At 45.6% G+C, this 23,687-nt stretch overlaps 1 protein-coding gene and 1 pseudogene across 3 annotated transcripts in view; one reads left to right on the forward strand and one right to left on the reverse strand.

Annotated features, from left to right (window-relative positions):
- Nucleotides 1-199: 199 nt before the first annotated feature.
- The window catches only part of EZH1 (enhancer of zeste 1 polycomb repressive complex 2 subunit), a 31,994-nt gene continuing 8,506 nt past the window's right edge, over nucleotides 200-23,687 (reverse strand). Inside the window, exons 1-21 of one of the 3 annotated variants that reach the window (XM_059909001.1) lie at nucleotides 22,581-22,656; nucleotides 20,549-20,639; nucleotides 19,827-19,947; nucleotides 19,573-19,701; nucleotides 18,575-18,694; nucleotides 16,737-16,857; nucleotides 14,789-14,965; nucleotides 13,589-13,691; nucleotides 12,971-13,134; nucleotides 12,505-12,596; nucleotides 10,054-10,234; nucleotides 9,609-9,805; nucleotides 7,756-7,847; nucleotides 6,807-6,847; nucleotides 6,203-6,328; nucleotides 5,004-5,182; nucleotides 4,416-4,511; nucleotides 3,925-4,006; nucleotides 3,382-3,462; nucleotides 2,883-2,967; nucleotides 200-2,602 (exon numbers count right to left, since the gene is read on the reverse strand). In XM_059909001.1, coding sequence (XP_059764984.1) covers nucleotides 2,542-2,602; nucleotides 2,883-2,967; nucleotides 3,382-3,462; nucleotides 3,925-4,006; nucleotides 4,416-4,511; nucleotides 5,004-5,182; nucleotides 6,203-6,328; nucleotides 6,807-6,847; nucleotides 7,756-7,847; nucleotides 9,609-9,805; nucleotides 10,054-10,234; nucleotides 12,505-12,596; nucleotides 12,971-13,134; nucleotides 13,589-13,691; nucleotides 14,789-14,965; nucleotides 16,737-16,857; nucleotides 18,575-18,694; nucleotides 19,573-19,701; nucleotides 19,827-19,943 — 2,244 coding nt within the window. In that variant the 5' untranslated portion in view covers nucleotides 19,944-19,947; nucleotides 20,549-20,639; nucleotides 22,581-22,656 and the 3' untranslated portion in view covers nucleotides 200-2,541. Of the gene's footprint in view, nucleotides 2,603-2,882; nucleotides 2,968-3,381; nucleotides 3,463-3,924; nucleotides 4,007-4,415; nucleotides 4,512-5,003; nucleotides 5,183-6,202; nucleotides 6,329-6,806; nucleotides 6,848-7,755; nucleotides 7,848-9,608; nucleotides 9,806-10,053; nucleotides 10,235-12,504; nucleotides 12,597-12,970; nucleotides 13,135-13,588; nucleotides 13,692-14,788; nucleotides 14,966-16,736; nucleotides 16,858-18,574; nucleotides 18,695-19,572; nucleotides 19,702-19,826; nucleotides 19,948-20,548; nucleotides 20,640-22,580; nucleotides 22,657-23,687 lie in introns of those variants that run through there. The other 2 variants (XM_059909000.1, XM_059909002.1) reach the window with 2 other exon arrangements.
- LOC132355913 (eukaryotic translation initiation factor 1-like) lies at nucleotides 20,710-23,517 on the forward strand (annotated as a pseudogene).

Here is a 23,687-nt window from a genome sequence, read left to right on the forward strand (position 1 = left end):
ATCCTTGCATCACCTACTGGAAGCCTGCTTGGCTCTTGCCAACCCCCTACCCCAGATCTCCCCCAACCCCAGATCTCCGTGGACAAGTGGAGGTCAGAATGCTACAGCTTCAGCCCGAGCTGCCCCTGTACCACCATCGCTGGATCCCTCCAGGGTCCATCCCTGGACCCCGAAGCACACAGTACACAACTTGCCAAAATGGATTCTACCACTTTATTCAGATAAGAGGTCACAAGCCACAGGACTTTAAAGTGCGTGAAATTCACTGGCAATAGAGCCGCACATATACCAGCCTCCCCTGCCGGTCCCCACCACCTTGCTCCATCCATCATTACATGTCTGAGGGGGAGGGGTTAAGACCCGTCATTCAAAGGTGGGGGATAGCAGGGGATAAGGATGGGAATGCTGGAGGAACAGCAGTAGTAGTGGTCTGACACTGGGGAAGGAGGGGATCAACCACAGTGATTCTGTACACCGAGGGAAGGGTGGGGTCAACCTAGCCTCTCAAAGGCTGGATGTAATTTTTCCCCCATCTGCTCCTTATAGCCAGCCCCTGGCATTTCAGACAGCCCTAACTCTTCCTCCTTCATCTGTCTCTGGTTTTTCCCTATAATTTATGAGTAATTTGGAGCCCACAGTCCAGCTACAGGGTGTCCCCTATACACAATGCATACAAACCACAGCAGATGTAGATTTCAGAATCATAGTGGGGGCTGGCCCAGTCTGGTGGGAAGAGGCTTCTGTCAGGAACTAGCTAGGTGTGTGCTCAGTGCTGAGTGCATGTGTGCCCACAAGTGTGGTGAGTGAGAGGATGTGAGTGTGTGTGTGTGTGTGTGCACGCGCGTGCGCGCATGCACGTCCCACAAAAATCCCTAGGTGACAGTTTGGCCAGAGGGAACCCTACTCCTTGCTTCACGGGACAGCCAGTGGGGTTAGAGGAAGGGGGTGGTCAGCACAGACTGGGGAAGAGAGGCTCTAATTCCCCAGAGAGAAGGGAGAAGCCCGCTCCCTTACCTAACACTCCCTAGGCCAGTCTGTACCTGCCCATGTCTTTTTTCCCCAGCACAATGCTCCTTATTCCCTGCAGCTCAGCACCAGCTGTAGACACAGGGGCGGCTCTTAGAGCTGGTGCCATTCTCACTCAGTTCTTCTGTTTCAAGGCAGCTCCTCCTGCCTCCACCACGACATGAGATGGAACTGAAGGAGAGTCTTCCACTGTCTCCTTCCCCCTCCTCCCTCAGGAACGAGATTTGGGCAGGGACCCCAGAGACCTTAGCTCAAACTCCACCTCAATCTATAGACCATCTAAAGGAAATAAAGTGCTTTGCATGAATCCCAGAAAGAATGGCACCACGAACTGGCACAGGTGGCCGGCCTGCTTCTCGACACTTCAAATACCCTCTGCCAGTCTGCACCGCATGCGTGATGCCATCCCAAACACGTGCAATTTGGGAGCTCCTTGCCCACCTCCAAACACATACTGTCGACTCATCCTTTCCAACAGCAGGGGCTACAGACAGGAAAGTAATCAACCAGTAACCTCCCCCCTCTCTAGTCCAGGCCTGCACCCCTGTACCCGGAAGAGAGGAGCAAGAGTGGGCCTGTGGGCCCAGCCTCTAAGGGGAATGAAAGGCCTGAAAACAACTACATCTGCAGGGAACCAGAGCATCACACCCAGGCTGCATGACCCCCTCCAGTTCTTCAGTGGTGGCGTAATGCCTGCCTGCAGTCGCTAAGCCAGAACTTTGGAAGAGGCTGACAGGGCACTGGTACCTGCTCCCGGGAATCTGAAAACGTGTCTATCCATCTCCAGAGTATACACAGAAGGTTTCTCAAAGCCTGCTCGGCCCCAAGCTTAGCAGTTTAATTACTGTCGTCAGGCTGGTTCTCACTCTCTGCCTGTGGAAGGATGGCACTCAGCTTTCCTTCTCCCAGCATTGAATATCTTTACTTAGAACCCACACTCTTTCAGTTTGAAGCCTGTCAGGAGGAAAGAGGTAGTAAGGTGACCCATCTCCCCTCTGAGTTCGGTCTGTGCTGCCCGCCAGGCTCACCTTTAACCCTGACCACTCATAAACTCCAGGTACCAAACTTCACTTAGCCTGTCCTCTCCAGGTCTTAGGACCACAGAGAGATATGCTGGCAACCCAACTACAGAAGGACCCTTGATTTGGAAAGTTAGGCTAATGCTTGTTAGGAACCATCCAAGTTGACTCCCGAGGCCCACAGCCTGGGTAGCTGATAAGAACTCAAGCGTAAGTCACCCGCCCCCAGCCTGTGCTCTCTTCCTCCGAGGCCTGAGATCAGTCTCCCACTTGTGCAACTCTCTCCTGGGAGCTCAAGCCCTAGCTGCCTCTGTCTCCCCTCTCACTGAGACAGTTTTGTGCCCGCTGGACACAGCTGAGGCCTCACTACAGAGGGAGCGGGTAGGGGTTTCTCGGTGTGGGAGACACATAGTGCAGGAAACTGGGGCAGCAGTGGTGTGTGCATGAAAGCAGGACAGTGCCGCTACCATAAGTGCTGGCGAGGGGCCCAGGAGGCCTAAAGGACATCGGTCTCCCTCTCGATCCCCACGTACTTGAGGGCATCAGCTTGGCTGTACCTGTCCCAAAGCAGGAGGAGGAACCAGGTTACTACCAAGGCTCTTGTGATTGAAAATATGGAGTCCCCTCCCGTTTCACTTCCCCTCCCACTCCCTACCAGCAGTTTACAAGGCTCCCACTTCTGAGGCAAGGCATCAGAGATCAGAACAAAGAAAAAGCCTTGCCCACCATGAGATCTCCTTCATCCATATCACTCACCTTAAGCCCCCAAATCAATTTCAACAGCCACCCCTTATACCTCTAGGGTCACTTCCCTAGGACTATTCCTGGCTGCCTCACCTGTAATCAAAGAAGAGCTCTTCGCCAGCTTGAATTGCCCTCTTGGCGAAGATCCCAATCCGATGATCCCCATTCACCATGACCACTGAAACAGGATAAACCCAAGGCTAGATTCCTACTTAACTCCAAGTCAACACTCAGTAGTGAGTCTGGGCTGATTTTCTCCAAATTCCCAGTGAAAACATAAATGAAGTGGAATTAGAAAGTACTCAATGAAGGTAGCTGTCTCCATGCTTTTAGATCTGTTATTCTGGCTAGTGACAGGGGGAAAGAATTATCTTTAAAAGACTCATGTTTTGGGGAAAATGTTTATAATGTATTCAGTGAAAAAATATTAAAAAACTGAGAGAGAGAGGCTCAAAATGATACCAGACATTAATCATGATTATCTTTGGACAAAGAAATAACTCAGCTATCAAAAAAACTGAATAATGGATAGAAATCATAGTAAATGAAGCATCCAACTCCCACCCCACCTCCCAGGTTACTGGGAACTCACCTTTGGCGTAACAGTTGGGGTTCACTGAATGGTTTGCAAATCGAATTTTGTTTCCTTTCCGGGTAGCATCAACTACAAAATCTGTATAAAGTAAAACCAAGGAAGACCATGAGCTCACCAGGCAACTCTACAGCTTCCTGAGCCTGAATCTGAAATCAACCAAACTGTAACAGAAACAATACAATGCAGGGGGGCCTCTGAAGCCAGCACACCCACAGGAGCTAGAAACCAGCCTCGTGTGGAAGCACTCCCCATGGGTGCCCCTCTTCTTGCTGGAAGCACATACCTCCCCTCCCATCTACCGGGGAGGGAGATTTCTGAGGTGTAAGTGTCGGTGCTCTGAATACAAACACAACCCGGAAAACGGAGGTTCTCCCAAAGCAAGTGAACTGTGGCTCATGGAGTCTCTGAGTTCAGTCTCACCACTGTGCTCTGAGCATCTGCTGGAAGACTCAGAGCTGACCTGAACCTGTACTACGACCAGGGGAATCTGGTAGGAAGACCTGCCCGAGACCACCTGGGGACGAGAGAGAGCCTCCCTACCGTTGTTGAGGTTGAAGAGGAAGCTGGACATGTACTTGTCATAGACCTTCCCTCGTCGATCAGCCTCATCCTGAGAGATGAGCTGCAGAGACAGACAAGGAACAAACAGGGGAAGTGGCTGTCTGCTCAGGGCACCGCACCCCGCCTCTAGAAAGGGCTGGGAGGGGGCTTACTGAGGACCACGATGAGAATCGTCGGACGGACAGCTCGGCTTCTTTCCTCCCAATCCCCACCCGCCCAGGCTGACCAGCACTAAGGCTGACCAGCGTCTCCTGCCCGTACCCCTTGTGTAGCCTGACTTGCCAAAAAGTCCAAGAAACAGTGGTTTGTTTCAGGACTGCAAACCGTTCTGTGGCATCCCCCGAGAGGCCACATGAGAACTCAGCTGAGTTATTTAGAGATTAATTCACAGAAGTCTGGCCCACAGAAAATCAGGGTTTCTCATCAGTATCTCCCCAGATAAGAATGTGGGCCAAACCGATAGCACTCACCTCACCACAGTATTCAGAAATGAATTCGTTCTTCTGCACAGACTCCTTAATGAAGGTACCCCATCCGGCCACATCTGAGGGGGCCAGCAGCAGGTGCTGGGGAAGAGGGAGTCAAACCTCAGACTACGGGGCGTGTGCGAGCCAGTGGGGGATGTGTGCTGGACGTGCACGTGTGCTGCGGGGAGCAGGGTGGAAAGAGCTAGTAACTGTAAGAGGATCTGAAAACAGAAAAGGGTCTAAGCCATTGTGTTCTGGTGGGAGGTGGTGAAAGGAGATGTGACACCCCTTCCTCTAGCCCTGGGGACCTCCTGGGCCTGAGCCTGTGGAACCCACGGTGGGTGTCCAGTAAAAACAGACAATGTCAACGACATGGCCCTCCTCTCTGCTCCTCTCAGCCTGGCCAGGTCAGGGGATCATTTTTCTAATCCTTCAAGGGGACCAAACGCTTGGTTAACTCAGAAAGTGTGTGTCTGTTAGGATTTACCGACACTGGTATAAAAACTGCCTAAGGAACCAGTAGAAAGGGGTCACTCAGATCGTCAGTCCTTCCCACTCCATCTGGCCCCGAGTCCTGGGAAAAGCTCTCACCTTCTTGAGGCCACGCTGGATGCTGCAGTTCTTACAGGAGACCACCTTGCAGTCCCAGTGCTCCGAGGCCCCACAGGTGAGACACAGGTCAGGGTCGCACTCTCGCACCGCCAGGTAGCACGGGCACTGCTTGGTGTTGCACTGGGTCTTACAGCGACAGCCGGGAAAGCGATTCTGACCTGTGCGGGGTGCAGGGAAGGGTAGAGAGAGAAGCAGGCTAGCGCTGGGGCTCGGGTTTGACTCAAGGGACAGCGGGGAAGTCCATGTTATGGGTTCAAGGGTATGTGGCAACAGAGGAGAGAAGCTGCCTTCCCAATAATCACATACTCAAGTGTTTTTCAGAGAAAATTGAGTGCCTACCAACATTCATGCCTGAAAGTCAGAAAAGCAGCTTTGACTCTGGAGACGTGTTTCCTAGAGATTCCCTAACAATGCTCTCCCCTGCTTTGTTAGTAGAATTTGGAAGGGAGGTGGAGAGTGCCCCAGAGAAGAAGAAATCAGTGCTTTTCACTGGTAAATCCTCACTAACAAAACAAGAATCATTTCAGAATGCATCCGTTCTATATCATCCTCCTCCACCCACTGCCCTCCCAGCATGAACACCCACCCCTCCACTGTGGTTAAGACTGATATCTGCTCTGGGTTAGGAGGTGCTTCCAGCACAACTGCCTGGGCACCAAGGTCTGCAAGCTCTGCGGGCTGCCGTCATACTGCTCAGCCTTGAGTGGAGGAGGGCACGCGGGGATAAGACGTGAGAGAGAAGCACTCTGAGCCTCTGTTCCACGCTCTGCTGACATCCAGACTGACCTGATGCTAAAACTCCAGATATGAGACTAAAACAGACACACATGGAATTGTAACCTGTATACGCTGTAAAACAAGATCTTGGAAAGGGAGGCTGTGTTTTTGCACTTTAAGGGAAAAGATTCCCATGTTTCTTAATGCTGCCCTGAAAGGTGAAGTTGGAAAAGCAGCTGATTTCTGTGTAATTGTTGCTTTTAAAATCATACACATCAGGGTTTTTAAAAAATGTTTTTTCCAGATCTTAAGTATCTTGTTTCCCCTGGAGAATGCTTCAAACACAGCAAGGAGAATATAAGAAGGCCCGTAAGCAGCAAAGGGCCTGGGGGGTGGGGGCCAGAGGGGAGGGAAACCTCGGATGCTGAGGCCGACTATTGCAGCAAACAGAGAACTCTTACAGTCAGGGTTGCACTGGCAGAACTTCTCACAGAAATTCTGAGTCATGATGCAGGGGCAGGTGCTGTCACAGGGGCGGTCTGGGTGGTCACAGGGCTGGTAGTTGTACACTTGGGTGGAGGAGTTATCTAGGAGAGAAAAGAACAGACAGCACACTGCTGTGCCTGTACTCCCGAGCTGCCCTCCCTCCCAAGGGTCCAGTTGCCCCCATTCAAAGGAGGCTTGTTCTGACCATAACCTTGGACACACATTTAGCACCTGAAGTGAGAAGCAATCACAGGTGATGGTTCATAAGCTACAATGGGGTGATCTGCCTTGTGGGGAGTGTGGAAATGGTCCAATCACAGGGCAGCTATTTGAAACACTAAACGAAGCCTAGAACCTGGCAAATGGCCCACGATGAAAGTCAGAGACCACAGGCCTGTGACTCTACCTCCTAAGCGGTCTTCTCGGCTGCAGTGAGGAGCTGAGCTGCTCTCAGCTGCTGCAGGGGGACCTGCAATGTGCGCGGAGGCCGTGCCGGGTAAACAAGTGCAGCCATGGGTGGGGCAGCGGGAGGGGCGGCCACAGGCTGCGACCTGAGCGGATCGCCCTGGTGGAACTTACCTTTCTTCAGCTGAATTTTCCTGCAGTGCGCAGCCCACAGCCTGCAAGAGATGGTATGGCTCAGGGTCATGGCCCTGGGGAACTCTGCAGATTCGGGTAAGTGATAACATGACCTGCTCTGAGGGACTGCGGTCTGATGACTGGGGATCCTCCCCAAATCCCTTCACAAGAGGCCTGGACGTTGGTCCATGGAAGCTGGGGTGCATCCTACCTGCAGCTGGCCTATGTCTCAAGATTTAGACACGAACAACACCCCTCTCAATAAACAAACATACGTAAAAGAACAAAAACCAGATGCAAAACAAAACCCAACCCTCTATGTCTATTAAAATGCTATTGTTTCTCCCTGTCTCCTCTCCCCTGCCCTCCCTCTCTTTGGGGAGGTGGAGATGTGGGGGCATTTCTGGATGGGGAGGTTGAAAGGGAGAAGCCACAGGGATTTCCTTCTACATCTAGAACTGGTGTCAGTTCCTCGGGGAATAAAGCCAGGCAGAGTGCCGGACACACACACAAAAAAACAAAAGACAAAAAAAACCTTCCAACCCCAAGCAAAGACTAGCTAGAAGACAGTGCTGTTATGCAACTTAGAAAAACAACACAAATGCCAAAAACAAAAAAACCAAAAAAAACTGGTCAGAGCTGAGAAGTGGGCACAGTGGTAACTAACAGCCCGGTGAGAAGAAATGGCCTCAGCCACGAGCCCAGCTCACGTCCTACTGGCCGGGAGCTTAGATGGAAAACCAGTTATTTCATGGTCCACAGCATCGAGGGACAAGGAAAGGGCTGGTCCAAGGCACAGACCCACAGGGAGCACTGAGAAGGCTGGCCCCCCGCTGGGTGACGCTGAACTGATGGGCAGTGGCTGAAGAGGGAGGCAGCAGGGAAGTCCCAGGGGAGGTCAGAGCACAGGGACAGCCCGGCCACAGAAAGCCCCCGGTCCGACCCTTGCCTGTGCTTTCTCTTCTTCTTCTGTGACGGGTTCATGAGCTCATCTGTTGGCAGCTTCAGGATAAGTGATTCTTTGACGGCGAACTGGAAGACCTGGAAGAGAAATCCAACAGGACCTGTCACTTCTCCTTGACCTGAGTGGTCAGATAAGTGATCCAGCCAGGTGCTGGGCTTGGCAGAGTTCTGGAGAGCTCACAGGCAGATGACTGAGCGTCTTCAGTAGGGAGAGATAGAGTGGCCCTGGGACATTGGGTTACTGGCTCTGAAGTTAATTCTTAAGTGTTTATCCTGATTCGAGAAGGAGAAATACTGAGTACAGGTACAGCTTTCCTGGTCAGTAGCTTTCATCTACTGCTCTGCCTACCAAGCCCTGAGTGGGCCGATGCTTACCAACAGTATCTGCCTCTTCTTAGGAAGGGCAGCACTGTGTACCTTGTGTGACTGAGTCTGACGTGACCAGAGGTACCACCCGGCTAAGCACTAGCTCCCTCTGTTGGCGTAAAGATGTCAGAGCCTTGACTATTTCAGTAGGACAGCATTTCAGGAAGGCTGGTTCCCTTTCAATGTGCTGCTTCCCTTAGAGCATTCTGTTTTCAGCTTTTTCTTCTCCTTTTTGGTTATAGGCCCTCTTGAGATTCCATGAAAACTATGAATCTTCTTCTCCGGAAAATACACATTAAAATTGTGTTGCACACATTTCTGCAGATTTTTAGGTCAAGAAAACCTGTGCCTTGGGGAAATAGATATGAGCTCCAAAATGAAAGCAAACGGCACTTCAGCTCATGATTCTATTTGTTCTAAGTAGAGGGAGCATGAAGAACACGTCACAGAGACACTTTCAGATGGTAGGGAGCTAGCTAAGCGAGCAGGGCTCAAGCTCTGGTGTTCCTCTCTTTTTGGATAGTTCGGCCCTAACACCTGACTCCCTATCCCGGTGCTTCAGTCTGTCTTCTCACTGCAGGCTTTTCCTGCCTCCAGAGTATCAGTAGCTGCTATCAAACTGTGATTCTAGTGATGATGTGAGTGAGATGGACAAGTTCCAGGCCCAGCTATTAGGGGTCATAATTAGAAAATCTGATGATTCAAGATTTGAAGAATAAAGCAACTGAGAAGACTGATGGGGGGTGGGGTGGGGGCAATGGCAGCTGCAGCTACAGAAGCAGGAGCAGGAGCGGAAGTGCAAGATAAGATCCCCAGAAAGACCCAGGAGTCCCTTCTAGGAAATGGGTCCACATTTAGAAAGAAAGGCAAGAACCAAAAAAAAAAAGCTGAAGAGGGTAGAAACATCCAGAAGAGGTAGAGAGTGGCTAGAGACAGAAATAAGAATTCAGCAAGGAGAGCAGTCCCCAAACCTTGCTAGGCCTGGCATTTGCAGGAGGCCCCATGTTTGGGAAACCCACCTCATGGCCCAGAAGCACAGGCTCATGAAGGACTGAGCCTTAGACAGCTTTTGTCCAGACAGGCAGTCTTACAAAATGGCAAAAAGGGGACTTCCCTGGTGTCGCAGTGGTTAAGAATCCACTTGCCAATGCAGGGGACACAGGTTCGATCCCTGGTCCAGGAAGATCCCACATGCCGCAGAGCAACTAACACCGTGCACCACAACTACTGAGCCTGCGCTCTAGAGCCCACGAGCCACAAACTACTGAGCCCACACGCCACAGCTACTGAAGCCCGCACGCCTAGAGCCCACGCTCCGCAACAAGAGAAGCTACCGCAATGAGAAGCCCGCGCACCACAACCAGAGAAAGCCCGCACACAGCAACGAAGACCCAAGGCAGCCAAAAAAAAAAAAAAAAAAAGGCAAAAGGGCCACCAGAGTAGTGGCTTGTTCTTGTTCCTTTCAGACAGTACCTGCTTGCACGTCTTAGTCCCCAGAAGCCTGGCTATTGAACAGAAGTTGTTGAAGTAGGTGCCATGAAAGACTCGAAAAAGAGATTCTTCAGCCCCGGTCCACTCCACAGGCTCCGAGGGTGCTTCCACTACACAGAGCTGAGGTGGGGCCGGACTAGCCTTCTGTTTCGTGGGGGTCTGACAGCGAGAGTTAGCCTCTAAGAAAGGAAGAAATAAGAGAAACAGAAGAAGGTGGAGTGCAGCTGTCATCGGTGGTGTGCCACAAACTCAGTACTTCATTCTAAAGGCAGAATTGTTACGAACAAAAATGTTGCCTGTCCTTACTGCTTCCAGGTGAACGTGTGGAAAGAATGAACAATTTAGAAAGGTAGTGATGTTAGGTGTTAGGCAATGATCCTGGGTTTACCTTGTGTGGAGAGAAGAGATCATTTTCTGTTCACTGTACCTGAAGAACTGGAGGCCCAGTCATTGCCAGTGTCCCTGTCACTGTCCCCTTCTTTGGTCTCAGCCACAGCAGAGGCTGAAGTGTTGGAACAGGAAGCACTGACCACGTGGTGCCTTCGCCGGCGACGCCCGGAGCACTTGGAGCGAGGGTTGTGGAGCATGGCATACTCCTTTGCTCCTTCCTGAAATGGCCATGTCACAGTTAGGAAACAGGACCAGGCCCAGAGCCACCACATTGGTCCCGTCATCACAAACCATCTTCAATATCTGGGCTTACTTGCAACAATGCTTTTTCTTTTTCCTTCTTTTCTCTGTACCATATAAGTATGAACACATGATAGGTTCTTAACAAACATTCCAAAGCTTACAAACTTATACCTCTTCACAAAAGAGCTGCCCTATAAAATAATCTTTATAAAGATATAATCGATGCATCTATGCATCTTCAACTGTCCAGTGAGTTGTATCTTACGTTCATTTGCATGCTAGCTGTCTGGAATTTGAGAACACATTCTCCTGTAGATGAGAAAATGAGGTTCAGGGACTTCCCTGGTGGCGCAGTGGTTGAGAATCCGCCTGCCAATGCAGGGGATATGGGTTCGATCCCTGGTCCGGGAAGATCTCACATGCCACGGAGCAACTAAGCCCGTGCACCACAACTGCTGAGCCCACGCGCCGCAGATACTGAAACCCGCGCTCTTTAGGGCCCGCATGCCACAACTACTGAGCCCCCATGCTGCAACTACTGAAGCACGTGCCTAGAGCCCATGCTCTGCAACAAGGGAAGCCACCGCAATGAGAAGCCCGGGCACTGCAACAAAGAAGAGTAGCCCCCGCTCGCCACAACTAGAGAAAAGCCCGCGTGCAGCAACAAAGACCCAAAGCAACCAAAAAAAAAGAAAGAAAGAAAGAAAATGAGGTTCAGAGAGGGGAAGGGACCTGCTGAGAGCATGTAGTTAATTATCCCAGAGTAGGTACAAGAATCAGGGCTCTTGGTCTCCAGGCCTCACTGTTCTTTACATTTTACCACACTGTCTCTGTTTTAATAAGAAAATGTATAATCCCTGAATTTGTATAATATTACTACTTAATTTTGGAACTTCCCTCCAAGTCAGTATTTTAAACTTTTGGAAGAATACTGTTTCATTACTTTATAGCTACGTTTATTTTGGTTTTTTTGTTTTATTTAAAGACCAAATAACATCATTCAGTTTGATCATCTATCTTCTCACCAGACTTGGTTTCCAAAGATTTCTAGCTGTTTCTGAAAACTAAATCTACAAGTAAAGGATACAGGTTTACCATTACTAAGGATATTCAGAAGGCCCTAAAAGAAATTCCAAGAGAGAAGTTTTGAATTTAATTGAATCTGATATTATGGGCCTATGCTACAATGTGACATACACAGGATTCCAGGAAAACTACTGTGGAGAGGGCAATGTCCTTCTGAGTTATATAAATGCTGGTATGTTGACATGGTGTTAAAAAAAAAAGCATGGACTGTGGAGTTAGACCAGAGCTTGAATTTCCTCACTGCCACACCCCTGACATAGTAACACTCTTTAGGCAAAATATGTAACTTTTATAACCTATAGTTTCTCCACCTCAAGATGTTGTTATAAGCATGACAATAAGATAATATATGTTAAGGGCCAGCATACTGCTTGACACATAGGAAAGCATTAATACATATTATGGAAAAAATAAATCAGATAAAGTCTATTTATTCTTTTGCTATTACCATATGGCACATTTTCCAGATTTTTATCCAGTGGCACTCTCTACCATCTTTCCTTCTATTATCCCACTAAAGATGGTCCCAGAGGCACTTGGCTGTATAACCTCATTTTAATTGGTAGCAGAAATTTTATCAAGGTATTTTATTCTTTACCTAAGCTCACCCTGTTGTGTAGAAAGCAGAACTGTGTCTTTGGCAAGTCCAACTGAACCTATTCCCTTCGAGCTCTCAGTGTACTGCCTCCCCACATGAATGCAGGAGACTTTATGCCGCTGCATGAGGTCTGTCCATCGGGGAAGGGTCCATCTGGTTGATTAACTCACATAAGACATCAGCACCTTCACGTCTTATTCCTCCTACATTTATATGCATTTAAAGGGAGACAGCAAAGAAAATGGTGTCTCACACACACATACAGCTCCAATTCAAACAACACAGTTTCAGACTCTGAAATCTGAGTAGCTGATATTTAGAGCAAGAAAGCCTTCAATGTTCTTCAAACCTCACTCCATAAGACTAACTTCACAGTCCTACTGCTGCAGTAACTGGGAGCTCCTTAAGAGCAGAAGCCATGTTTCATCTGTACTGTGTGACCCCCAGGGTGCTATGTACCAGCTCACTTGGTTTGTGTTTCCTGGGATGGAAAGCCCAAGGACCATTTCCTGCTCAGTTTTCAACAAAGTTTAACAATGGCAGAACAGCTTTAAAACGTACCAGCAAAAGGAAGCAGTCTGTGCCACATGGTTCTGGCTCAATCTTGATTTCTTTGTTCTTGCGTTTATATACATTAGGGGTGGCATGAAAAGCTGGAAAACACAAAACTGTCCTGTTGCCAATGGTTCGTCCACTTGACAGGAGGGGGAGGAACAAAATTGAATTAGGGAGCTACTGCAGGAGAATTTAGATATAAACAGCTATCAGCAAGGTGCACAAAACCAAATCATTTCTGACATCAACACACTTCTTCCAAAGCTAGGGGCTACTTGGGGACAACTGTGTTGCTGGTTGTTCTGTCCTGACCATGCAAAGCGCACTGCACTATAACTGAAGAAGAGAAAAGAGAATTGGCCCTTTGTAAAACCATCATCAGATCAGAAGCCAGGAACTCTATCGGATAAACTGAAATAAATGGGGGCTGGGGATGGAAAACAGGAGAGCATTTCAGGGTCACCCCACTCACGGTGAAGGAAGCAGTCGTATTTAAAGCAGCGCCGGCAGAAGAGCGTGTGGAAGGAGTGCAGGGACTGCTCCCGCTGCACAGACTTAGCATTGGGGCCATCGATGTTGGGTGTGCACTGAGGGGGGAGCGCATTGGGGTCTGACATCTCTGTGAGCTCGCGATACCTAGTTAAGAAAAGAGAGGTGAGAGTTCCTTCCAAGGGAATGTTTGCACTGAGAAAATGCAGACTGAGTACTGACAGTCATCCGCGAATGGTCTGCCAAGGGAGAACGGGCGTTTTTTTATAGGTCTTGATGTATAACCAAGTGGGTTCACCACTGTAATTATGCTGGGCTCGGCGTGTGTCTGAAAGTAAGGGGAGGGAAAGATTTGATAAATATGGTGCTGGAGTAACTCTCCAGAAAAGTGGCAAGATCTTTAAACTTCTCTGCCCAGACTTACTTAAAAGCCAGCAAACGATGTCCCTTAATATGGGAATGGGCATTCAGAGGTACTCAGAAGTGTAGGCAAATCATAATGCACTTACCAGAAATGGGGCTTTTTATTAACCAAAAACAAGCCTGTATGAAAGTTTTTCCCGAGTGCTCTACATGGCCTGCAAGGGGCAGCTTTCCCTACCTCTCCTTCATGTCATCTGGGACACCATTCTCAGGGAACATTGAGGCAATCGCACTGAAGATCATGTCATTTGGGAACTGTTTCTTGGAACTCTTTTTGTTGCCTGAATTAGAAATGACAAAAAGTTCCTGAGTGCCATAATCAGAATATGCAAACAAAGCTATTCAATCGTTTTTCCTTTTGTCACAGCATTTTGATTAGAGCTGCTCTGTTAACCTAACCATTGATGGTTTAGGAATACATAAAGAAGGTAAATGTTACCTGGACCTATCTAATAGGCCACCAGTAAATAAGGAAATCAGATTCACCTACATGTTAACAACAAAATCCACAGTCCAGGGGAATTCCCTGGCGCTCTAGTGGTTAGGACTCTGAGCTTTCACTGCCGAGGGCCTGGTCGGGGAACTAATAACCCACAAGCTGTGTGGTGTGGCCAAAAAAAAATAAAAATCCACAGTCCCAGACAGAATCTGGAGGTGAAAATAGAAGTGTTTGTGGAGAGACCTGAGTACAGAAGGACCCTACCATAATATTGATGCTGAAGAACAAGATGGATACTATAACTTCGTTATAACAAGAGAGAGACACTACGTGTCTAGACATACAGTATAATTAGATAACATAAAGTATAATTAAATGTGAAATTAATTAAATAATTAAATATTGAATAACATGGGGAAATGCTCATGATGTACAAGATTAAATAAGGGGTATAAAATTATGTATGTGTATACACACATGTGGCGTGACACCAATTTCACATACCATATATGTATGTTAATTTACATATGTACTTTAAAAAAATTGAGGTATAATTGATATAATACAGTACCCATTTTAGGTGTACATATGTATATTTATATAAATACATTTTTTAAGTCTAGAAGGAAATATTAATACTGGTTATTTCTAGGTAGCAGTATAACAGGGTAATTTTATTTTCTTCTTTATAATTTTCCGTATTTTCCAAACACACTATTTTTGTAATTAAAAATGAACAATGATTACTGTCTAAGTTCTCCTACTTTCTTCTTCAGCTAGATCACAGCTATCTTAAACCATTAGTCAGTGAACACATTTTCCTTTTAAGTGGACCAATGAGAAGCACCAACAGCCTTTAATAAGCAATAAACTTCTGTTTTTGCCTTCCTCCCTCTCACTGTCACTTTCACAGTGGAATCAGGAAGTCGTGCTATTCACCTTCAATAGCATGTCGTTTTCTCTTTCTTGTTACTGGCAGATCCTCTTTGCTGTCATCTTGCTTTCCATCTGAGGTGTCATTGTGCCCTTCTTCCTCCTCATCTGAGTATTGATTCAGAGCATCTACCAACTCCAAGAAAACAGCATCACTAATCAGGACAGACCCGGGAATCATCTCTGAAATATAAGATTTAGATGGATGAGCAGTGGTCATTTTATACTCCATTAGTCCTCCTAGGAAGATTTTCCTGTGTTCACTCCTGAGGCCCAGATGGATAATATATGTACATTTTTATGTGGACGACCAGGGAATTACAATAATTGGATTAGCTCATACAACTGCAACAGTTCAGCTAGCTAGAGTGGGAACTCCAGTTATGGGCTTTCTTCTTACTGGGGTCTTCACTTCCTCAGTAATATCAACCTGTATTTATGGTCCAAAATATCACAAAAGTGTTCCAACAATACAAATGGGACAGAGAAAGAATGATAAAATGAAAAGGTACTTGGTTTTGCTGCTGATGGGTCAGTAGCGACTTCTTTGAATCAGAAGACAGCATATTTTTTTTTAAAATCATACTATCAATATACGGCGTTATACTACAACTTAGGATAAAGCCTCTGAACACTAGGGGGCACTGTGTATAAATAATGCATTTCAACAGCATCACAGCAGCACCCACAACTGTCAAAAGAGCAGGTGAGGCTATTGGTTTGCAAATCCATGGAGAGTCTCTCCCTATCTCCCCTTCTTACACACTAACAGCCTTTTCTAGAACTACAACTAAATACAAATGACTTGCTTTTGAAATCGTATACAAGCCACTGTGTCCCTGTCCTTTGAAGTAAAAGGCTTTTGCTTTAGTCTCCCAGGTCTTCCCTGAGTCACCAAAAGGCTGCTGGCTCAAGAGGTAACGATTAGGAAATGTGAAGATGTAGAAACAAAGAATAGCTGTTGGGCCGGGAAACTGGTAACAGTTTAGACTATAAACCTACAACGTAGGAGAATCACCATACTCCCAGTTCCCTGAAAGATACAGATACAGGCCTGACACATGTTCCTAAGTTGTCTTACAAGAAGCAGACCCCCACCAGAGGAAAACTGCTGACCACAAGTATGCGGACCCTAGACTGGTTGAAACCAGAAAGTTGATGATGCCTGAAATTTCACCCTGATGCCAACCAATCCAAGAATTGGGCACAAGCTGATCACGCACCCCATGGCCCCCTTCCTCACACTGCCTTTAAAACCCCTTCCGTGAAAGCCATCAGGGAGTTCCAGTCCTTTGAGCATGACCTGTCTTTTCTCCTTGCTTGGCACCCTACAATAAATGCTGTACTTTCCTTCACCCCAACCTGGTGTCAGAAGATTGGCTTTACTACACGTGGGCGAGCAGGCCCAAGTTTGGTTTGGTAACACTTTTAGGAAAGTCAGAATACTATAACCAACTTCTGGGAGATCCAGGGGGTATCTGGATCTAAGAAGAGAGGTTATACTCATTGCCAGTCTCACAGAAAGGGAAACAAAGAACAACATAGCCTTGGATGGATTTATGGAAAACTCCTAAGATCAAACTTATTTGTTCGCTAAACTTTCTCTCTAGCCACTGATTACTATATAATCCTTTTATGTCCCAACTCCTTTTTTTTTTTTTTTTTTTGGCCGTGCCACGTGTCTTGCGGGATCTTAGTTCTCCAACCAGGGATTGAACCCGGGCCCCTGGCAGTGAGAGCTCGGAGTCCTAACCACTGGACCATCAGGGAATTCCCCCAACTCCTTTTAAAATTTAACAGGGGTGTTTGTAGTATAAAATGTTTACTCCCAGCCATGTGGTGACATTGAAATATCTTCAGTGTATACACCATGAGGCAGCAGATAAAAGCAAGACAATGATGCACCAAATAAGAGGCACCATCCTAACAAAGTCCAGGAGCCCAGTACCACTACCTTCTTCACCGTGGACTTTGCCATCGTAGTTATTGATCAGCTCCTCAATGAAAGTCTCATCTTCTTCTTTCACCTCATCTCCCATGTAGGGAATATTGCACAAAACCGTCTCATCTTCTACCTGAAATCAAACCAGATGTGATTCATTCCATGAATCCACTGTGAAGCTCCTCTTTCCTGTTTAAAGGAACCTTTGCCAAACGTTTTTTGCTGCTTTAAAGCCCCTGAAAATGCCTTTGGTTACAAAGTTAACTACATTTTAAAGACTGGCCATTTTGTTTTGCCAACAAAACCTCAAATGGAAGGGGGTAATGCTACTCTTGGAAGAAAAAAAGAAGTCAGTTTTACTCTTTGAGAATATTAACTACCAAATGTTAAGCTGGATATTAACAATGATATTTCCACCAACACCTAGAATTTGACAGCACATTTCTTTTTCACAGTGATTCCATCTATTACTTCATTTTATCCACTAAACATCACTGTGAAATAGGTACAAATATCACATAAACAAAAGTCTAAAAGGTCTTCAATTCTAATTCTTCTCATAAGTAGAGAAGCAGATGAAAGGAAGGCTTCCAAGAGTATAATCTGCAGTATAACTGGAATGTTTATAACAGAAACTGGCAACCATAAAGTATTTGTATATTCTATTATATAGACTAAGACCAACCTCGGATAAACATAGTAAAAAATTATGATTACAATTCATATTACTCACACTCAGTGGGAATCTAAAGTCAATTGCAGTACAAGCTATGTATATTTTCTGGCAATAAAGAATACTAATGGATCATTTTTATTTTATTCTACTTTATTTTATTTCATCTTATTTTATTTTTTGGTTCAGCAGAGAACGGTCATTCTTAGTTCTCCAACTATCAAGTAAAATTACTCTGAAGTTTTCTTCTAAGAGATTATTTCCTTCTGTAAACCTATACACTATTCCAGTCAGCAGAACTGCTATCTGTCACCAGGCATGATAAGCGATTGCCATCATATTTAGAGAGGACTGATTATCAGAACCACAAATAATCCTAGTAGGAGTCAGCATAAAGACCCAGATTAAAGGATTGTAGATCCATGTGAACCTCTGTTATCTTAGTTGCTTTCATAGCATCTTGCCTTTAGGGGATTAAGAAAGGATTGCTCCGGGGCTTCCCTGGTGGCGCAGTGGTTAAGAATCTGCCTGCTAATGCAGGGGACACGGGTTCGAGCCCTGGTCTGGGAAGATCCCACATGCCGCGGAGCAACTAGGTCCGTGAGCCACAACTACTGAGACTGCGCGTCTGGAGCCTGTGCCCCGCAACAAGAGAGGCGGCGATAGTGAAAGGCCCGCGCACCACGATGAAGAGTGGCCCCCGCTTGCCGCAACTAGAGAAAGCCCTCGCACAGAAACGAAGATCCAACACAGCCAAAAATAATTTAAAAAAAAAAAAAAAAAAAAAAAAGAAAGGATTTGCTCCATCAGCAGGGAGTTGTCAACCTGCTGAATGAAGTGTCTGATTTATACTGCATTTAACTGCACATAATGTTATAAAATTGGGCCAAGGTAGTAAAGGAAAATTGGACTCTTGCCCAGTCTCTTTCATTCAAAAAAGAACGAGCATCAATTCTGAGGTACACTTCAGAGAGCACAAAATCTAACAAGTTAGAACAACTTGCAATATGTGTTTTTCGGAGTCAATAAATTACAAAAACGTTCTGCTCTGCAGGGCCAAGCCTTGTTAAGTATATTCTGACAATCTTTACCCTGAGAGAAGTGCCAGCATATCAACATTTAAAAAAAAAAAAAATCATTAAGTTTAAACAATCACCACGGTGCTTTCAATACGTACCATAAAGTTCTGCTGGAGAGGGGACCAGGAATACATGATGGGAACCAACGCAACCGTGTTCAGAGACCTCATTAACATATGCTGGCTTGCAAATCCCGGGAAAATGCTCTCTATGGTACACTGAAATATAAGCAACGACATGGAAAGGGAAGGGCAAGCACACAACCCAAGAGAGAATTGGAGTTTCCTTCCAAAATGATCCCAGTAGCCTTCTAATTCTTACAAATTAATAAGCTGAGGGTTTTGTAACAATCAGCTCCTAAAAGGAACCACTCAAGTGTAAACCTGTGGAAAGCAGGAACTGTCTCTTATTCACCTGTGCATCCTCTACAGAGTCCAGCACAGTGCCTCCCACACTCAACTGATGTTTATCTCAATCTAAAACTGCTGGTCTCCTTAGGCTGAACCCAACAGCAAAGGGCCTCTGAGAGTTCTAGGAGATAAGGAGGAAGACAAGGAAGTTTTCCTGAAGACCTAATCTTTAAGACAGTGGACATCAACTTAGCTGCATAGCTGATGGGGACAGTACAGGGGGAAGCAAAGTAGTATAGAGATTACAGTCACATTCTGCTTTGGGAAAGAAAGTTACTCTCAATAAACTATCTGCTTTTTATATTTTAAAAATATTATCTCTATAAGAAACTAGGATGATTTTTTAGTTTACAGAAAGGGATGTCCCTTTGATCAATATACTCCTATCCATTATCCATGGCATTCCTTTCCCAATTTCAAAGTAGCGGAGGTGCCAAACAAGGCACAAAAAAGGTTGCTTTGAAGCTTGTATACAGAGCCCAGGAAGGTAGACAGTAAATGTCTTATTTTTCTATGAAAAACTCATGATTATACTCATTAACTGAGGAGAACAATTACCATCCTAGTTATTCAAAGATGACTACAGTAGCTGTATCCATTATCCTTATTTTCTAATATCACAAATACAGAAAAAAACCCTTAAGTTCAAGGAAGAGAGGAAGGCTGAGCTTAGACACTGGAAGTACCTTTTTGAGAAAAGGATGCCCACTCACAGGCTTCATCAGCTGAACAGGCTGGACACGAAGCTTCTTCCATTCTTCATTGAGGATCTGGGTTTTTTCTTGAACTTTTGCAAAATTTGCTACATACAGAGCCTAGCAGAGCCGAATAAAAAACCGTTAGGATTTCAAGAGAAGAGTAAGAAAAAAGAAATCCAACCCCTCCATATTGGATCAATATGTTAAAATACATAACCTTTCACTTGGGAAGTATTTTTTACCTTTGCACCCATATTCGCCTGAAGCCGTTTAAGTTGCCGAAGTCGCATGTATTCAGATTTAACTTTCCTCTTCCAGTAAGTGATACATTTGGAAGTTGGGGGGTTTGGTATATCCATTTTGCTGTAATCAAAGAGAGGCAGAGACGACAAATAGCATTCAACTGCCTGGAAATGAAGCATTCCTCAAATTCAAATAAACATGGTCAGTTATGCTTTCATTCCCATTACATTTGTTCATGAAAACATAAGCTTAAAGAACCCAAATCTATGAGTTCAACAGAAAGTTCCAATTAAGAAAAGATTTCATACCAGCAATTTCTGGTCTGATTATCCACAAGCTTAGCCTCTGTCCTCCTGTGGTACCTGGTTTTTAATTTAGCTCTCAAGAAGTTCTTTCACAGATATTTAGGAAATTGGATTACTTGGAAATTTGGAAGCCTACCCACTACCTTATTAAGAGAAATGTTTAGCAAGAACTAAGTTAATATCAAAGAGCTTCGTGGAAAGATCCACCCACAGGATAAAACTACACCTGCCAAACTGCCTAAATCTACCACATGCCTAGCAATAGAGGTCGGATAGGACAACAGCATAATCTTATCTCCAAATCAAGACACATGGAACTATATAACATTGCAAATCACTTTTTTTTTGGGGGGGGTGGTGTCTGAATTAAGGTTCACAGTTTTAAAGAAGTACTTATTGTACCACACTCTACCTACCTCGTAGAATGCAAGGCAAAGGGTATAGTTTTACAGGTGTCTTCTGTTCTTCAGAGGAATGGCAAGACACAAAGGCCAAACAAATGTTCAGCTTTTCAAAAGAGAATAGACAGTGGTTTCAAGTCAGTGGAGCATATTTAGACCCTGATTCCCTCAGTAGGATGCTCCCTAAGAACTACGAAGACTTTGAGGTCTCTGCTACCACTATATCTGCATATAAGTCAGGTCCTAATAATACTTGATGCCATTTGAGAAGCGTGCTTTATTTTATTGAATTCTGTCCTTCCAGTCATACATACAAATATATTCTCACAATTACCAAGTGCACTTTCTGCTTTTCTGCACCAGTTTCTAGGCTCAGCCAGCAGGCCCATCAATTAATATTTTAGAGAAAGAACAAATATTAAGTGCATATAAAAATTCAATAAAATCTGCAAGGTTATCTTTTTATTCTATATCAACTACTTAGGTTTCCTGGAGAACTAAGTCTATTTATTTCACCTAACCTTCTACATTTCTAAAAACATTACAAGGAGCTATGAAGAGCCAAAATTTGAAAGAGAAATTAAAGTTTAGAAGCATTTTATTTATTTATTTATTTGGCCGCATCGTGCTGCATGTGGGATGTTAGTTCCCCGACCAGGGATCGAACTTGTGTCCCTTGCAGTGGAAGTGCAGAGGTTTAACCACTGGACCGCCAGGGAAGTCCCCTAGAAGCATTTTTAAATTACCTGTTTTCACCCATAAGAAATGACAGCACAGACAAGAAAACAGCAAAATTTAACCCACTGTCACACATATGCCACGATCAGATCATAGTTATAATATCTCATGCTACTGGGCTTTAAGAGGACTATATCTGAATGTTTCATTTGAAGAACCAAACAGATTGGTGTAATGCTATGTTAAGCTTAAAGGATAAATAAAGTAAGGACAGAATAGCAAAGAAGCAGACAGACTCACTGTGTTTACTGCTAAAGCAATCAAGTGATTCAAGCTCTTAAAAACAGAATTCTCTGTGAGTTAAATATTATCTCTCTGGGGGAAGGGAATGAAACGACAATACCATAACCTAAGAATTTGAATCCCAGAAGCTAAGGTACTACGGTGCTGGGTTATAACAAAAATTAAGCAGCTCTGAATTTCTGTCCTATAAATTACAGCATCTCTCTTCTTCCTACATCTTTTTTTTTTTCTTTTTTTTCCTACATCTTTTAAGTACTTCTCACTCCTCTATGGAATGGAGGCCAAAAGAGGGGCTCTTTTTTAGAATGAAAAAACCATTTAAGAACACCCTGCTCACATGTAATATTAAGTAGTTGCTCACATAATTTCTGCCCAGAACAAGCTTAATAATAATCTGCTTTAGGAAATGAAAAAATGATTCAAATCTAGGACAAAACTGCCTCCCTAAGAAACCTTAGGTTACCCTTATCGAGACCCAAATGACCCAAAAAATTGGTTTTGAACTGCAATCCCTCTCCCATTCCTTTTGGAACTCATTTTCCCCTTTTTTAAAAAAAAAATATTTATTTATTTGTTTGTTTGGCTGTGCCGGGCCTTAGCTGAGGCATGCGGGATCTAGTTCCCTAACCAGAGATCAAACCCAGGTCCCCTGCACTGGGTGCGTGGAGTCTTAACCGCTGGACCACCAGGGAAGTCCCACTCATTTCCCTTTTTGAAACAGTAAGCTTAAGGTAGGTTGCTCCATCCATTTAAAACTGGAGACCAGGAATTCCCAGGTGGTCAGTGGTTAGGACTCTGCATTTTCACTGCCAAGGGCCTGGGGTTCAATCCCTGGTCGGGGAACTAAGATCCCGCAAGCCATGCAGCACAGCCAAAAAAAAGAAAAGAAAAGGAAAGAGAGAGAGAGAGAGGGAGAGAGAGAGAAAGAGAGAAAAAGAAAGAAAGGAAGGAAGGAAGGAAGGGCCCCAGTCACTGAGCCGCAGCCGAGGACTCAGCAGCCTCCCCCTCGAACCCTCGCTTCCTGACGCTCTGTCCCCCCAACCCGCCATCTTCCGGTCCCCCCCACCCGCCGTCTTCCGTCTTCCGCAGGCGCAGGCCGTTTCCACCAAGGAAAAGGAATCGTATGGTACGTCCACTATCCAGAACCTCCACTCTTTCGATCCCTTTGCTGATGCCAGTACGGGTGATGATCTGCTTCCTGCTGTCGCTGAGGATTACAGCCATCTAAGAATTCAACAGAGAAACGGCAGGAAGACCCTTACTACTGTCCAGGGATGGCTGATGATTACGATAAAAAGAAACTAGTGAAGGCATTTCTGAAGAAATTTGCCTGCAATGGAACTGTAATTGAGCGTCCAGAATATGGAGAAGTAATTCAGCTACAGGGTGACGAGCGCAAGAACATATGCCAGTTCCTCGTAGAGATTAGACTGGCTAAGGACGATCAGCTGAAGGTTCATGGGTTTTAGTGCTCCTGGCTCACTGAAGCTTAAGTGAGGATTTCCTTGCAATGAGTAGAATTTTCCTTCTGTCCCTTGTCACAAGTTTAAAAATGTCACAGCTTGTGTAATGTAACCATTTGGGGTCTGCTTTTAACTTGGACTAGTGTAACTCCTTCATGTAATAACTGAAAAGAGCCATGCTGTCTAGTCTTGAAGTCCTTCATTTAAACAGAGGTCAAGCAGTAGGCACCTGGCAGTGTCCGGCCCAAAACAAAGCAGTAACAGTGATGTTTCAGCCAAGTCCAGAGCCCAAGATCACAGACGGCTATGTCTGGCCCAAAGCTCCTCAGCAATCCCTCTACAGAGTTCCCTGCCCTAAGAGAATGTCGCCACCTGAACAGCCCTCGGTGAAGCTGAGAGTGGAGGATGGGGTGAGGCAGCAACGGCAGCTGTACTGCTAGAGGGAGTCTTTGATCATCAGGGGAAAGATCCCCTGGTATCTCCAACATGACCAGGTGGGCAGAGCTTAGAGCAGCCACCTTCCTTCTACTGAGGTGACAGGACAGCTGGCTTGCCACCAACGTCTTTTTGCCCAGACATATCCTAGCTGATCGATGTCCAAACTAGAATGTGAGGCCAACCTTCTATCAGAGTTAAACTTTTGACAAGGGAACAAATTTCAAACCGATATATCAGTCATGTAGCTGCAGAGCTCGCAACTTACTAGAAAC

Source organism: Balaenoptera ricei, chromosome 20 (genome assembly GCF_028023285.1).
Source record: "Balaenoptera ricei isolate mBalRic1 chromosome 20, mBalRic1.hap2, whole genome shotgun sequence".
NCBI classification, from domain to species: Eukaryota; Metazoa; Chordata; class Mammalia; order Artiodactyla; family Balaenopteridae; genus Balaenoptera; species Balaenoptera ricei.